Source organism: Ciconia boyciana, chromosome 24 (genome assembly GCF_034638445.1).
Source record: "Ciconia boyciana chromosome 24, ASM3463844v1, whole genome shotgun sequence".
Lineage (NCBI taxonomy): Eukaryota > Metazoa > Chordata > Aves > Ciconiiformes > Ciconiidae > Ciconia > Ciconia boyciana.
The window spans coordinates 606,963-623,237 of NC_132957.1; the positions used below are offsets into that span (position 1 = coordinate 606,963).

General features: G+C 50.1%; 1 protein-coding gene across 2 annotated transcripts; it reads left to right on the forward strand.

The window, feature by feature from the left end:
• Nucleotides 1-432: 432 nt before the first annotated feature.
• Nucleotides 433-15,695, forward strand: LOC140643667 (excitatory amino acid transporter 5-like). Of its 2 annotated transcripts, none has more exons than XM_072845774.1 (11): nucleotides 433-609; nucleotides 2,893-2,972; nucleotides 4,970-5,182; nucleotides 5,970-6,012; nucleotides 6,835-7,057; nucleotides 10,212-10,311; nucleotides 10,519-10,752; nucleotides 12,350-12,544; nucleotides 13,180-13,314; nucleotides 15,347-15,501; nucleotides 15,562-15,695. In XM_072845774.1, the coding sequence occupies exons 1-11, from the start codon at nucleotides 433-435 to the stop codon at nucleotides 15,693-15,695; spliced, it is 1,689 nt and encodes a 562-aa protein (XP_072701875.1). The 2 variants fall into 2 exon arrangements, with proteins under 2 accessions (XP_072701875.1, XP_072701876.1); XM_072845775.1 differs by having other exon boundaries at nucleotides 15,347-15,446; nucleotides 15,558-15,695.
• The last annotated feature ends 580 nt before the right edge of the window (nucleotides 15,696-16,275 follow it).

The following is a 16,275-nucleotide window of genomic DNA, read 5'->3' on the forward strand; positions in this document are numbered from 1 at the left end:
AGCCCTTACAGATGTGGGGTAGGAAGGGGGTGTGCTCGCAGCTGGTGGGAGCACAAATCCCGTGGCAGCCTCCGGTGGCAGGACCCAGATCCTTTTGGATCAGGAACTGTGATGGGAAGGGAGTTCCAGGGCTGGATCCCTGCTCTCAGCCTGCAGCACGTGGCCCTGATCCCGGGGGGTGGAGGGTTAACCTGGGAGGGTTTGGCACTAGCACCGGCGGGATGCCAAGCCCAGATTAACCAGTTGAAGACGTCACTTTCCATTACGAGAAAGGCTCCCAAATAGCCCTGAAGGTTTTGGTCCCGGGGCTTAGCCACTGGCACGCTCGGCTCCCAGCAAAGGGCAGGGGTCTGTCAGCACAGTGGTGCCCGGGGCAATGAACAGGGCCGGGAGCTGCTCCGAGGGGCATCGCCTGGGTGGCTGAGGATGACCATGTGGGAGCGGGTCAGGAGAGCTTTGCTGAACTCACTGTCCACAGCCTTCCTGCACATCTGGAAGTGGGTACGGGCTTTCTGGCATAAAAATGGCCTCTTGACCTTGTCGATGCTGTCAGTTGCCACCGGGTGCCTCCTGGGGTTCCTGCTGCGGGCGCTGGAGCTGACAGAGATGGTAAGTCTGGCCGGGATGGGGATGGGAGCGAGGGGGATGGAGGGGGGCAGTCGGGGCGACCAGCCCTGGTGCCAGCAAGACATAACCATCAAGGGCCCCAGATGTGCACAGCCCCAAAAGCAAAGGCTCCTGCCCAAGAAAACCACCTCTCAGGGCAGGTTTCTACCTATGGCTTTTCTTTTTTTTTTTGACCAAAAAGCTGCCAACAAATGCCAAAGCTGCAGGACAAATCCTGCCTCCCTCCACTGGGAGTGAGGGGCTCCAGGACGGACCCGGTGGGGCTGCAGGAGCCTCCAAGTAGGATGGGGATGGGAAAGGGGGGAATGGATGCTCGGCTGCTGGATAGTAACAGGCTCCCCCCAACACAAACAGCAGCACTGGGGTCCAAGGGATGAGCTCCTCTGTTACTCTCCCCAGCTGCACAGATGCTCAACCAAAGCATGTTTCCACTCTCTGGAGAAAGCCCAGCAAATAAATATGGGGTTGGTGGAGAGCCTGGGGGGCTTCCAGGGGTCACCTTCCTCTGAGGACCCTGGGAGACAAATGCGTTGGAGAAAATGCACCTAAAAGGTGCGTTTGCTCAGCGCTTTCTAGGAGCATTGCACTGTTAAATGTCACCGCACTAAAATCCATTGGGCGTCTTGGCTGTGGCTCAGCCCTGATCCTTGGCTGGGCTGGCTGAGCCCAGGAGGGGGGATGCTGCTTCGGAGAGAGCTCAGCTGGTGCTGGAACATCCCCGTGTCACCCACAAGGATTTAGCAAAGTCTTGTCACTTCAATTACGCCCTTCAGCATCACCACCCGCAGCAGGGATGATCTTGTTACTTAACTGAAGCCGGGTGTAATCTCCCTGCGCCACAGTGCATGTGCCCGGGAGAGCCCGGCAGCTTCCCACACTGGACTTGAGGCCAGCTGAGCCTGGGGGCTCGTGCCCCTCATCCTGCCACGCACCAAGTTCATCCATCCTCTGTGCCGGTCCCATCCTGCCCTGTTGCCACAGCCCTGCACGTGGTCCCCGGCAGCCACTTCTCCCTGTTAAAGGCTTTTGTCCTGAAATCCACACTGCACATGAGGGGCTGGGTGAGCAGCTGGTCCCCGCTTTCCTCCCCACGATAGGAAAGTGTCACGAAGCCTAGAAACCCACTGACAAAAGAGATGGTGTTCAAATCTGTTATTACTCCTTGCACCCAGCTGGACCCATCATGGCTCTGCTCTACATGAGATCCCCAGGGAAATCAGCCAAGTTTAGGCCACACGGGTGGGTTAGTGCAGGGACAGCAGTGTGGAACATTTATTTTAATAGTTTGCCTTGGCATCCCTCAAAGCCCGGTGGTGTTGGTTACTTTGGAGTAACCAAAAGCACCCGCTTGGCTTGGGGCCATCTCAGATCCGGCCCCGACACCTCTACAGCAGCACAGTGAAAGACTGGGGGGCAGGGAGGGAGGGAGGGAAGGCAGATGCATGGACTGATGGAGTGAGGGATGGATGGAGGTATGGAAGAACTCAGCAGCCAGAAGGATGGTGGATTTAGAGATAGATGGAGGGACGGTGGATGGATGGAGGGATGGATGGTGGGTGGAGGTAGGGATGGATGGAGGGATGCTGACAGGCGGCTGCTGATCTCGCAGACCCCTCACTCTTCCCTTGGTCATGGCTGTGGGATCTGGGCTTTGGGGGTCTCTCTCCAGGCAGCCCTTCCCCATGCCCATGTGAGGAGTGTAAGGGGATGGATGGATGCCATGGGGTGGAAACCTCCCTCGGTGCACCGCGAGGCTGTACCACAGATGGGCCAGACACCTGGGCTCTCCCTGAGCTCGGCTTTGCTATTTGCAGCCACAAGGTATTTCCACCTTTTGCTGCCGGCACCAGGCTGCACCCGACAGCTTCGCGGGACTTTTGCACGTGCAGTTGAGCCTCTGCTCCCCAATAACAAGTGCGATGACATTCAGGAGGAGCCAGCGGTGGGGCCATGGGGATCATTCCCTAGAGGACAATGGACCCAAGGATGTTTTTGGGAGGTGACCAGCCCCACACATCCCTCTCCGGTTCACAGCCGGGTTTCCCACATGGCCAGTATTTCCCATCCCTGCCCCAGCTCCTGGTAAGGGACAGTCAGAGAAACAGCATCTCTGAGTGCTGCAAGGAATGGCTGCCAGCTCAGAACCAAGCTCAGAGCTGGGTCTGGTTGGGAAAAAGGCAAATTTGTCAGGTTTGAGCCCTTAACCCGCGATCAGCATCCGCTTTTCAGCTCTCACCTGAGACAACGGCTCTGCTCTTTGTGCAGGAGAAGCAGTATTTTTCCTTTCCTGGAGAGCTCCTCATGAGGATGTTGAAGATGCTGATCCTGCCCCTGATCACCTCCAGGTAAGACGTCATCTTCTGCTTCTAAAGTACCATCTCTCCGTCACGTTGAGGAGATCGTCCCATGGTCCCCCGTTGAGGAGATCACCCCAAAACTGCCTGGGGTGAGAATAACCCCAGCCCCAAGCAGTCAGCAACCAAGCACCATCCCCTGCCTTGGTGTCCATCAAACCCCATGATTTCCCAGTAATGGTCTGGGACAAATCCTCACCTGGATTTGGTAGACACCTGCGCCCAGGTCAGATACCTGCACTGGCTGGGGTGATTCCCTTCTTTTTGGGCCCAGCCAGCTGGCAATGCTGGGACCATCCGTGGGCGGCTGATGATGGGCAGCTGTTTAACCTCAAAGCAGATTTCCTTATTTAGAGGGTTTTGAGAAAGTTCAGGTAGAAACCACAAGCATCTCTCAATGTTGTGTCTGTGTTTGCAAATCCCACTTTTATCAGCGTGTCCAGATCTGGAAGTAAGAGTCACACTCAAGTCTAAGCAAGGTCTTGAAAAGCGTACATGGATTTACATCTTTTAAACAATTGCTGGCACATGCTCATTAGAATACCGAAGCAATTAGCTCTTTGTTCCCTTGAGGACATGTCACTTCTCTATTGTTTTCCAGAGTTTGTTTGCTGTCCCATTTGCCTTTGGTTTATTTTTGGGAGCAGTGTGGTCTCTATCCTGGCCACACTTGGCCTTTGGTATCAGCCCTTGTAGAGCTGCTTTCTTTTCCCCTCCAGTATTTCACACCCCCTTCCCTGATGCACTGCCTGGGTTCTCCTTCGCTCTCGGGGTGCTCTCAGCCCTCCTTGCAGCTCAATGATGCTAGGTCGTCCCAGCCAACCGCTCTCCTGCCTGCGGGCGCAGGGTCTGCACAGGGCTCCCAGGATTTTTCTTGCATGTTGAATTGAACCAGGTTTTTTTCTTATTTAATTACTGAATGATGGTGAAGTGGCGTCTTCCCTCTATGTACTGTCCCAGAGGGGATCGGGCATTCTCTGGGGATGAATTTGTCCAGGTTGGGGCTCAGCTCTGGAGCTCCCCAAGCCTCACACTGGAAAGCATCACCCATCCGCGTTGCTTTTGTGGCCTCTCTTGAGCTTCCCAGGGTCTCTCTCCTCCTGGACACGTGGCTGCTGGAGGGGATCTGTGGGCTGGCCACCACCTCAAGACTGGTCTCTTGTGTGTCCCCAAGGGTGGCATTAACCCTTACAGCCTCCGTCTCCATCACATCCTGCCTGGGGGTTATCAGGCCACTGCCGAATGCTGCCGGCAGGCTTGGCGAGGGCTCTGCAGGGCCCCGAGGAGCTGGAGCAGTGAAAACCAGTGGCCAGGAGGTCGGTGGGGGTCTGCGTGCACATGGGGCACACTGCAGCCCCCAAACGCTCCCGTTTGCCCCCAGTGCCAGCATCGCTGCCCACCAGCTCTCCCTGTTGGTGCAGCCTGTAATATCGTCTCTATTTTTAGTCCAGTTTTGTTTAAAAGTAGCTTATGGGCTACCTCTTAGGAAAGCTTACATGTACGTGAAGTCTGAACCAGCAGCTCTCTCCTTGGGGGAGTGGGGTCCATCCCCAGCAGGATTTTATAAACCTCGGTAATACCTTTCTGCACTGTTCACAATGACACGCAGCAGCAGCACAAGGTGTCGGAGATTTAAGAGAACAGTGTCACAAAAAAAAAGAGCAGCGTTAGTTATTCACCATCAAAATACACTAAGAATGTTTACTTCTTATCCCTTGGAGAAAACAGAAAACATGGGCAAACCTTGAAAAGGGACTCGGAGAGGTGTCTCCTGCCCTTTGCAGCTCAAGCCTGGGTTGCCACAAGCCCATCCTGGGCGTGAGATCCTGCAGGCACAGGCACACAAATGTGCAAGAGGTCGGTGATGCCCTTAAGCATTGGTTAAAAAAAGATCTATGGAAACTTCTCGTACCTTGGAGATTTTGCCCATCAGATGCATTTTGTGCAGTTTTGGGACCAGACGCTGACCACGATCTTTTCTGCTGCAGCCTCATGTCCGGGTTGGCCACCATGGACTCCAAGGCCTGCGGGAAGATGGGGGTGATCACCATCACCTACTACCTTTGGACAACCTTCATGGCAGTGACTGTCGGGATCATCCTCGTGGTCAGCATCCACCCCGGCGCAGCTGCCCAGAAGGACGACTACTCTGCAGGGAAAGTGGTGCTCAGTTCTGCCGATGCGTTACTGGATTTAATCAGGTACGTTGCATGATTTCAGGAGGAGCCAAGTTCATGATGGTGTTTCACAGACAAGATCTTCCCACAAGGCATTGAGTTCCTGGGAGATATTGAGATCTCAAGGGAAACAGGAGAACCATTGGCCACACTCACCAGGCACCAGTACCTCCAAGCCCAGCAACTTGGGGTTCATTTCTCCCCACACATATCCCTCTAGCCACTCTGTCACCCCCGTTGCTCTCCTCCCAGAGACACCAGCAAAGAGGGGTGCGGCAGCAGAGAACAGGAAGATTTAAATTCCCTGCAAAGCTCAGCGGTTCTCCCTCTGCAGCCCCAGCCATGACATGCCAAGCCCTGCAGCTCCTTGGGCTTTGCAAGGTAAAAATGAGCAGGAGTTGCCCCAGGGCTGGATTAAAGCAGTGGACAAGGGTTAACTGGGGAGGGGGTGCAGCATGGATCCAAGGGCTGGCAGAGAATCTCCATTTCTGGAGGCATTCAATCGACTGGACGAGGCTCTGAGCATCCTGCTCCAGCTTTGCAGGTGGTCCTGCTCTGAGCAGGGCGCTGGAGATGGCAGATGTCCATCCCCACCTCTGGCTTTCTATGAGTCCAGTTTACATGTGGTTCACAGTCCTGCTCTTCATTCACCTTCCAGCCTGTCTTCGCCCTCAGCTTGCACAAAGGACATCAAGCTGGTGTTGGCTGTAATGGTCCTCCTCTTGGCCTCGTGCCCACCAGAGGTGCTTCCCAGGTTGTTCCCTGTGTTCTCATGACATGCTTTAACCCCTGCGCAATTGCTCTCTTACAGAAACATGTTTCCTTCTAATCTCATCGAAGCTTCGTTCCAGCAGGTGAGTTCACCCAGCCCCTCCGCCACAGGCGGCTGGGATGGTGCTCAGCTCCAGACGGGGCTGTTCTCTCGGGCCTGGACATGAGCCCCTTCCCTTCCCTCTGCCTCACTCCCCACCCTGCCCGCTCCCTGGCTGCTTTCTGCTCGCCCCAGGGCAGGCACCCAAAGGCGGGAGGGTGCTGGTGGGGGCACAGGCTCACAGGAACACCCCTGCCTGCCCTCTGCCTGGGAGGGCTCCTGTACAAAAGCAGCACGACGTCTCTTCCCTCGGACCCCACCCTTGTGCTGTGGCTTCTCGGTCCCTGGCGACTGGGGAGCAGAGGCAGAGGGGTGGGCAGGCAGCAGGAATGGGGAAAGAAAGCGTGAAGGAAAAGTTGGGGTGGACGAAGGGGAGAGGCTGAGGAGGGGCCAGGTAGGGTGGAGGGGAGAAGGGAAAACGAGCAAACTCACGGCATTGGGAAAGCACCTGTAGAGCCCCCAGAAGGAGAGGGATGGGGGGTGAAGGGGCCTCTCCCTGGGGACCACAGTGCTTACCTAGTGCTGCACCAGGATCCTGCAGGGACCTGGCTCACAAATGCCATGCGTGTGCCTGGAGAAGTGCAGCCTTGCTCAAGGATGGCTGTGCTGAGGTCTGCAGGAACAACCACAGTTCCCCTTCCCTGTTTCTTGCTTCTCTTCTTTTCACCAGCCTTTTACTGCCTGAAAAACAAACTTTGACCCTCCAGGACCACCTGGCCCAGTGATGGTTTTGCCTTTGTATTCAGAGCAGGATGGAGCCCACTGCCAACAGGACACTAACCTCACTGCTTTGCTTTTGTTTCAGTATCGAACTGTTCTTGTCCCAGTGGTGAAGTCTCCTGGCTTTCCAAAGATCCCAGGGAAATCTCTCAGTTTCATTTACTTTGCACCCGACGATGAAAACCCTGAAATTCATCGGCCTGTGTTCCTCGAGCTGACACCGTCACCTGAGATGACCTACAGGACCCTGCCTGGGACCAGCAACGAGATGAACGTCTTGGGAATCGTCATCTTCTCAGCAACGATAGGTACCTGCTCAATAGAGAATGGGGCTCTGCGCCGCGCCCCGACCCAGCTCACAAGGCTGTTCAGCAGCAGTTGCAACCCAGGGTGGTAACTGCTGTGGCCACTGTGCTGGAAACTGAGGTGGGGATGCTCAGAGGGACGAGGTTATTTTAGCTCTAACTGCTCAAGTCCCTGGGGAACTGGACACAGCATGGAGCTTGTACCAACACCTTCATCAGTACCATCCATAACGGAGCTCACGAAAGGTGTTAGGCACCGAGAAGGCTGTTTTCTCCCCAGATTTTCCATATGAGCCTTCACAGCGCAAGCACGGGTCCTGAGGGTTTTCAAATCTTCACATAAGCTGGAGGGTCCTTTTTAGGAAGTCTGCTGAAGTGAGTTGTAACTCTTGCAGAGGCCACCTGAGACACAGCTCGTTACAAATGGTCCAAACCCTTCACGTTGGCAGTGTTCAAACTCTCTGAGAAGGCAGCAGGTGAAAGCTGGGTCAGACTTAGTGCCTGTCACAAATGCATGGAAATTTATAACAGGACTTTCTGAAGAAGGTAAGAAAGCTTCCTGCATTGAACAGCTTGCAATCCTGCTTGGACAAGGTGCTCAGCAGCAATTTCAGGAAGGAAGAAGCAGCAGAGGTTGGATGGAGAGAACATGTGCAAGGGATAGGGAGGAAGAAGGTTTAAAGGGGATAAAGTCATGGGAAGGAGGAACTTGGAGCTGACTCAAAGCATAAGACAGAAGGACACTGGGTGCAAGGCTGAGTGAGAAAGGGAGGAAGAGATGAATCAGGATGGAAAAGGGTAGGAGGAGATGAGATGAGCAAGGGGGCAGGATTATGTGTAGATTAAGAGGTGAGGGCAAGGAGCTTGAACTTAGTATATAAGGAACCAAAAAGTCAATTAGAGGATTTGAGGGGTGGAGGCAGTATGGCCAGCACAGCACTGGAACACACGACTGCCGCCAGAGCCAGGGGAGAGTGGCCAGTTTTAAAGGCTACGATACAGTGAGCGCCTGGAGGAGATGGCCACAGTGAGACCGGGCAGAGACAGACCCACTTAAAGATCCTTACAGACAAAAGAGATGTCTATGGCAGAGTCCTGTCCCAGTGACCATCTGCAGACCACAAATGCTCAGGGAACATGCCAAGCTCCTGCTCGCAGGACACGTGCCCTCCTCCAGCCCAGGCAAACAAGCGAGGAGAAGCCACTTTTCTGAGATTACCACCCCACCACCCTGCCAGCGTGGGAGTGTGGATCAGCACTGAGTTAGGACACAGTGGGAGATCACCTGAGTGAGCCCTGGCCACCCAGCTGCACTCCCCAGGTTTTGCATGGGATGGATTAGAGCTCCACAAAGCCGCAGACCAGCAGAGCATCACCTGCACCAGGGACGGGCAGCTTAGAAAAGGGCATCCGTACATCTGCGGGAAGCTTTACCTGCGAGCAGAGGTTGAATTAGTGGGGTTTGCCTGGCAGAAAACAGGAGAGGGACAGGGAAGGCCAGGCAACACAGCCCTGTGCTGTGGGAAATGGGGTCAGCTCCTCCTTCCAGCAAGGCGGGGGAGGCCAGGTGGAAGCTGGTTGAGATCTTGGCAAATGGTGTTTCTGTCCAATACCAAAATTAGGCAGTTTGTAGGACCGAGACCAAGGCGTCTGTGCAGTGCCCGCTGGCTATCTGGATTGGCTTTGCTGTAGATGGTAACCCCACACAGCTACCACAGCTCCAGCTTCACTGACACCAAGCATCTGCAGTCCTCTCCCTTGCTTCTGAAATCCAGAAAAGGGCAGAGATGTAAAGTTACTTGAAGCAAGCTGTCCATTTGCTAGGGAGATCTTTTCCAAATCAGCTGTCTGTAGGACCTGAAGAGAAATGGATTTCTTTCAAACCAGCTGTTATGGCCACCAAATACTGGATGAATATCCACAGAGCTGAGATTTAAATACACCAAGCCTTGTCTCATTTCTGAAAGTCCTGGCAAAGGTGACCCTATCATCTCATCTCTCTTCTGAGCAAGCCAAGAGATCCAACTACCTGCCAAAGGTCTCTAGGAGTCCTCAGCCCTGAAGACTGAAGAGGGATGAGAGGGACAAGACAAGATCCTGATTATATTCTTATTTTCCAAGCTAAAGCAGACACTTGTACAGTGCTTCAGAAGTAATTTTAGCTAATGGGACCACACAGAAAGTACATGCACCAGGCTGGAAACTAGATGGGCAAATACGCAAAGACTCATTTTTCTTTTGCTCAATGGGTACCTGGGAAACCTCCTCACCAGTGAAAGCAATGGGATTTAGCACTGGCCAATTTTGTGCTGGCAGACCAGAAAGCACCACACCACCTCTAACCATACATGTATTTCTGCTCTAGTATTTCTTCAACAGAAAATTAGACTGGAATTAAGTTAATACAACAACAACAAAAGAAAAACCAGAATTAATACAGGAGGCTTAATGCCTGTATCTAAGCAACTCAGTTGGATCCTTCCTGATGTATTATTGTCCAGCCGCATGTGCTGTCACCACCACGGTACAGTCTGTGAGCCACCGACAAAGCTGTCTGTGTGAAATAGCTGGTCAGCAGCCAGCACGGCCCATCCCACGAGGGAAGTGAGAACTGCCACCACCCACGGGGATCGCGCAAGTCCAAGCACTTCTGAAGCAGCTCATCCGAGTGGCAGACATGGCATGCGGCTCTTTTCACTCCAGAGCAAGGGGAGGGATGCAACATATCATCACATCCTCAGCTATATATAACCCCACCAAGCTTTGTCCTTTAAAAAAAATAAATTTTTGTTTCCGGAGCTACGTTATTCTTGTATTACCAAATAGCAAAAAGACAGCTTATCCACCTCGAGAAGTGACTCTCCCAGTCTTGAGCAGCAGTGAAGAGTTTATCAGTTATCTGTGCAAGGAATAGTCCAAATCCTGGATTAGGGTTTGGTGGGGTTTTTTTGAGAAAAGGCCAGACGCTTGTATTTGCTTGGAGCAGAGAATTACCTTGACCCATAAGAGCATGTGTAAATCTGTATTAAGTCTGACCTGCTGTGAGTTTGCCCAGTGAAACCCATTCTGTGACCACCAGACCCTCAAGCCACTCGGCATGACACACACTGCTCCCATGGTACTACTGAGTAATATAAACTGATGTGCTTGGTTGCAGGACTTCTCCTGGGAAAAATGGGCGAGCGAGGAACTCCGCTGGTTAACGTGTGCCAGTGTCTGAATGAAGCAGTTATGAAAATTGTCTCGATGGCAGTTTGGTAAATTTGGTTTTGATTTATTCAGTTATTTTCTTACCTGCTATCTAATGGTAATGCTGGTCATACATCTACAAGTATCTACTGTGAGCACTGGATTTATTTTCATATGACTGTACCACATGGTACCAAATACTGTCATGACTGTCATGTAGTGCTTCAATGATTGCTGCATCCTCATAAATAATTTCTTATGCTTATTCTTTGCAGGTACTTCCCCTTTGGCATTGTATTTCTCATCGCTGGAAAGATTCTGGAGATGGAAGACCCATCGGTTATAGGACAGAAGCTGGGACTATATGCCATTACAGTAGTGTCAGGGCTAGTCATCCACGGACTCGTTCTCTTACCTCTGCTTTTTGTGCTCATCACCAAGAAAAACCCCTTTGCTTTCATTCAGGGGATACTGCAAGCCTTGCTGATCGCCTTAGCTACATCTTCCAGGTATGAAAATGTGGCTGAAATATGCCGATACAGCTGAGAAGGCATCTGGTTTAGTTACGGGAGACGTGGCTGTGTGTACAGCCAGGCGAGCTGTGGGAGAACAGGTATAATTCAGACAAAGAAGAATTATGCTCTGACACTATTTGAAATGAGATTGCTTCCAGTTTTAGTAGTTAGTGGGATGCTTGGCACTGCCCTGGTCCTCAGCAGGAAGAGCCTCAGCGTGTCTTCAGACCTGGCCAGCTCGCATTGCTCTTCTGCTCGCCCTCTCCTGGGGTTTTCCCAGAGCAAAGCAGCAATGTTTGTGCGTGTGTGCGCTTCTTTTAATTGCTGCATCAGTTTTCTTCCAAAGAATTCAAAATAGGACTGCCGTAGGTGCTTTATGGCAGCGTGGGGTTATGATCCTGGGTTTTAATTGAAAACATCAAAAGCTCTTCTGAACACTTTACTGAAAAGCTTAAATCAACTCCTGTGTATCCCAAGCTCCTCCAAAGAAAAATGTTATCTACTTTGATAAGATTTTATAATTTTACATTATTTTAATCTATTTTATTTTCATTGAAAAACATTCTTTATAACAATGAACAAACTTTACATTAGAAACTACCGTCCTTTCTGGAAGACACGCAAATTAAAACATTTTCTTAGAAAACATTTGACTAGGCAAAGGGTTTTTCTGGCCTCTCTAACATTGCTTCTTCACATAATCCCAATAAAACCATCCAGGATTGTGCCTTCCTCCCCCAGCACCCACCGCTGCAGGTCTCTTCTGCTACTCTTAACTACCTGATCTCCTGAACTTGGGTCTCCTGCTCTGTCTCCATCAGGCTTTCTCCTTCCTCTCTGCTCTACAGCCAGCTAAGCAAGCTGGAGAGCTGTTATGCAGAGGACAGTGGGAGCACTCTGCTTCTTGTCCCAGCCCTGCAGCCTGTGCCAGGGGCTGGGGGCCATCGCGCTATGTGCTGCAGCCATCTCCTTTCAGAAAAGCAGTCCCTGCCTCCAAGAGTCTATCACAATCCCATCAACTTCTTTTCCATGCCTGTCTCCTTTCTTCCACTCAGTCTTCTTCCTCCACGTCCTTATCCTGACTCCTGTGTGACAGCTCACGTCTTCGTGCTAGACAGAAACAAGAGAGAAAGGTTGGGGGGTGCAAGAGCCGAGGCAGCTGCTCCTTGTGTGTCCGGCACAGAGGAGACGAACGAGGAACAGCGGGGTCTGGCTGGACCCCGGCACGGCCAGTGCTGGCAGATGCTGCCCCGTACCAATGTCACTGCAGGATTAACGTGGGGACCAGGGATGTACAACAAAGCTCCACTCATCACACAGAGCTGTTCACAGAGAGCGGTGCCTTTGGCCACTGAAATGACATTCTGGCATTTTATCTTGAAGCCAGCGGCCAACTGACTACTTGGCTAATTACGTATATTCCCCAGGTAGCGCAAGCTGAAGAAACTTTCATTGCGATACCAATTTGTATAATATTGCTGCTGCATTTACTCTCAGGAGGACTTGTATTTCTATACTGTTATGTTGATTCCTATTTATAAAGCTCAGTGCAAATGACAGAGAGAATTACTGATCCTTTCTTGTTCTGCAGCTCAGCAACCTTGCCCATCACCCTGAAGTGTCTCCTGGAAAATAACGGAATAGACAGACGCGTGGCACGATTCGTCCTCCCTGTCGGTGCCACCATCAACATGGATGGCACGGCACTGTACGAAGCGGTCGCTGCTATCTTTATCGCCCAGGTCAATGAATATGACTTGGATTTGGGACAAATTATAACGATAAGGTAAATGTTTCTTTGCAGCAGCTGAATTATTTCTCTCTATTCATATTTATAGACATTATAACAATCTCTCACGCTTTTCCCGCTTGGCAGAGATCTTGCTACTGCACAGAGTGAACTTTGCTGGAAAGCTGAGAGTAGGGAAGGGTGCAGTGTGTACCAGTCCCCTGCACTGGGCGCCAGGGAAAGCTCGGGCTCTGCACCCACAGAATTTGCTGCAGAATCAAAGACTTTGCCTGTAGGTAAAAGCCAGACTGCAAACTAACAGCATGGCTAGAGCAGGTCAACACCTGCAGTGTGGATGAATTATCTTAGCATAGAAGGGTTTGTGCAGGTATAATTTACACCCCTTCAGGAACTGAATATCCTCATTTTATAGGCAGAGAAATAAAGCACCTATCTAGATAAAAATAAGTAGGTACAGTTGCAAATATTTAGCAATTTTAGGCAGGGGCTACCTACACTGGAACGCAGAGGTTCAGGATAGCATCAGGGAGCAGGAAGGTGGAGGAAGCCAGATCCGATCCAATCCTTCCATACAGGAATAATTTACTTTGCCATGCAAACATGCTTGCCTTTTTTTTTTTTAAAAAAAAAAAAAAAAACACAATAATTGTGTGGCTGTCTTCTCTTTGCAGCATAACAGCAACAGCAGCAAGCATAGGGGCAGCCGGCATCCCCCAGTCCGGACTCGTTACGATGGTCATCGTGCTAACTTCTGTTGGGCTGCCGACCGACGATATCACACTCATCATCGCAGTCGACTGGGCTCTGTAAGTATCTTCCTGATGCAATGTAACGGGCGGGTGCTAATTGCCAATTCATGGTGATGTATTTGAAGCAGCTTTCACGGAGGCAAATAATCACGGAGATTAAGGGATCACAGAACAAGGCCAGGAGCCAAGTGTGAGATTCTTCATTTTCTGATTATTTTCTTGAAATAGCCCACAATAACTATAGGCAAACAGTCTCCTACAAGCGTTTCTGTTCCGAGGTGCCCATCACTGGCCAGTGCCTCATTAAGGACTGTACGCGGAAGAAGTGGTGATGGTATTCAGCCACTCTCTCAAGCAAGGTCCCCAGTTTGAAATACCAGCTTGTCCTGATCTTTTATCTAAATTCCTATCTGATTGTACAATATATCTTTGTTGGAGGTCTCAAATAAGTAACAAAATCTATCTTTCTGAAACATATATACATTTATTCTTTTATGAGATCAAAAGGATGCTACTTTCCTCTGTAGTGAGAGGTAGAGCAGGAGGAAAGCAGGTGCATAGTCTTCTCTTCATGAAGCATTACTGTGTAAGGCTGCTAGTTAATGTATTCCCTAGACATATCTCAAGTCCTAGTCTTCTCCAGGCTGTCCACTCTGTGAACAAAGGAGGATGGACAGCACAAGAGACAACGTGAAGTAGTGGACGGTACAGTATTTGTTTTGGTGGAATATTATCCCTGGAAGAGGAACAAGGTTGGTAAGGCAGGGTGAAAGGTATCTGGCTTCATACAAGGAGAAATTAAAATTAGCCAGGAAGATGCTAACAACAAAAGAGTGACAGAAGGGGTGGAAACATGCCCTTGTTTAGGAAAAAAGCATGATCTCCAGGAAAAAAAAAAATCAGCCAGAGAAACCAATTAAAAAACCATAAACCACTGGTAATTATTTACAGTATGTGCTCATCCGGTTTGCTGTTTCTATTGCTGAAACACAGGCATTTTCATAATTAAAAAGTAGACAGGAGAGAGAAATAGATGTCACATCAAAACAGTAACAAGGTGAAGTACGAGTTGGTTGCACACCAAATCATAGCAGTAAATTAGACAGTCAGTTCTTGAACAGATGTAGCAAAACCCCCTCTTGCATTTAATAAGCAACTTCTCTCTCAAACCCATATGTCACCAGAACTAAACCATCACTGGAGTTTCTAAAAGTAAGGATGACATTTTCAAGGGCCTGCATCCAACACCAAGGAAGTCTATCTTCTAGCGAGACCGTCTTCATCTTGATGGATGAAGACCAGATTGATCTTGACACAAAAACTGATGCTTGATTACATTTGCCACAGACAAGCAGAATAGAAGTCAAACATACGCAGTTTGCGAAATGTGCCATTTTAAAGTACCAAGATAAAAATGAAGCAAATTAGACAGGTGAAAAAACATAGACAGTAGATGCTGACTTCTACGTAATTGACACATGGGTTGCTGATTTGTACTTCACAGCCACCCTGGACAGAGAGGAAACAGCATAGAGTATCCTGGCTGCTCTTCTCTTTCTTTCACATAGAAGGAAGCTTCACTTTTCAGGTGAAACTTGTAAAATCAGAACACAACGCAAGTTCCATCTTTGAGCATCACAGGGTACCCAGCACCATCACCTGCCGCAACGTGCTGGCACTTTCTACTGATGTGAGAGGTGCTGTGGCTGGATAAACAAGATTGCCTTCCCAGGAGGCATCTCAAGGAGTTTTATGATTCACTGAGGCAGCTCACCCCCACACTGAGCAAAAATGATGATGATGCATCAGTTTGGGAAGTAGCACAGGCAGGTCTATGCACTAAAAAGACAAGCATGACGAGACAAAAGACACCCCATCACCTTCGTGGTACAGAGCTCACGAAGACATCGCACATACCATTTTCTCTCTGTATTTGCAAGAACAATACTGCACTTGTCTCAACTTGCCATTAGCAAAACCAGTGGTAGAGACATTAGGGATGGAGGTTGACATGTTTCGAAGGCATAAAAGACCCCAGGCACGTTGGCTGTGGCCACCAACTGCATCCTCACGGCTCTCTCTCATCTAGGGATCGATTTCGAACTATGACCAACGTCCTTGGTGATGCTCTGGCTGCTGGCATCATAGCACATGTCTGTGAGAAAGACTTTGCCCCGAAGCCCTCAATGGTATGTATAGCTTGTCTGGGAGAGCAGGGGAACGCAGGAGATCTAACAACTGCACGCACACAACGCATGTGCTCACTTAAGAAATTAAAATTGTACTTTTTCTTTTTGCAGCAAGATCCAGTAAGCAACACAGACAAGTTTCCTTCTGTAGAGACCTCACATCTGCATCCCAAAGATAACGTGATTGAAATGATTGAAGAAACTTTGTTCGATCAGACAGGAGTTCATTATAACATCTGTCAGGTGTAGATCACAGCATTCCTGCTCTCGGAAATGGGATCTTGGTGCTAAACACTGACATTGTGAATGTCACATATGGCTGCTCTGCAAGATAAAGGCCTTACTTGGCACAAAAAGCGGAAAAATCCTCTCTACCCTTTGAAGACTGTGGGACTCTCCAGCAAGCACCCGAGCAGCAAGGCTCTGCCGTTCAGGTGGAAGGGAGCCAACTCCTCCTTGCAACTGAGGATACAGCTGTGAGCTTGTTGCCCTGACTGTCTGAAGCAGCTGGGATTTGAAGGTTTTATGCCTCACATTTTTTCTAGCCCAGTTCTTTTTGGTTAGGTTAGGGAGGTGAGCAGGTATTAGAAAACTGGAACTGGACTAGATGAGAAAGCAGTAGAGATGAGACAAAAACCTGACACCTTAGGTCAGCAGCCCTTATCTGCTGGCCAGGCTGCACTCTATAAGGTTTTCTTTTCTTTATTATAGAGATTATTTTTTTTAAATCATTGCTTTTCTTTATTACTAGGCTCTCATCTAAAAACTAAGATTAGGAGAATTTTTGTCGAGAGCTCAAAAGCCAAGTTGGACATAACTGGATTTTCCA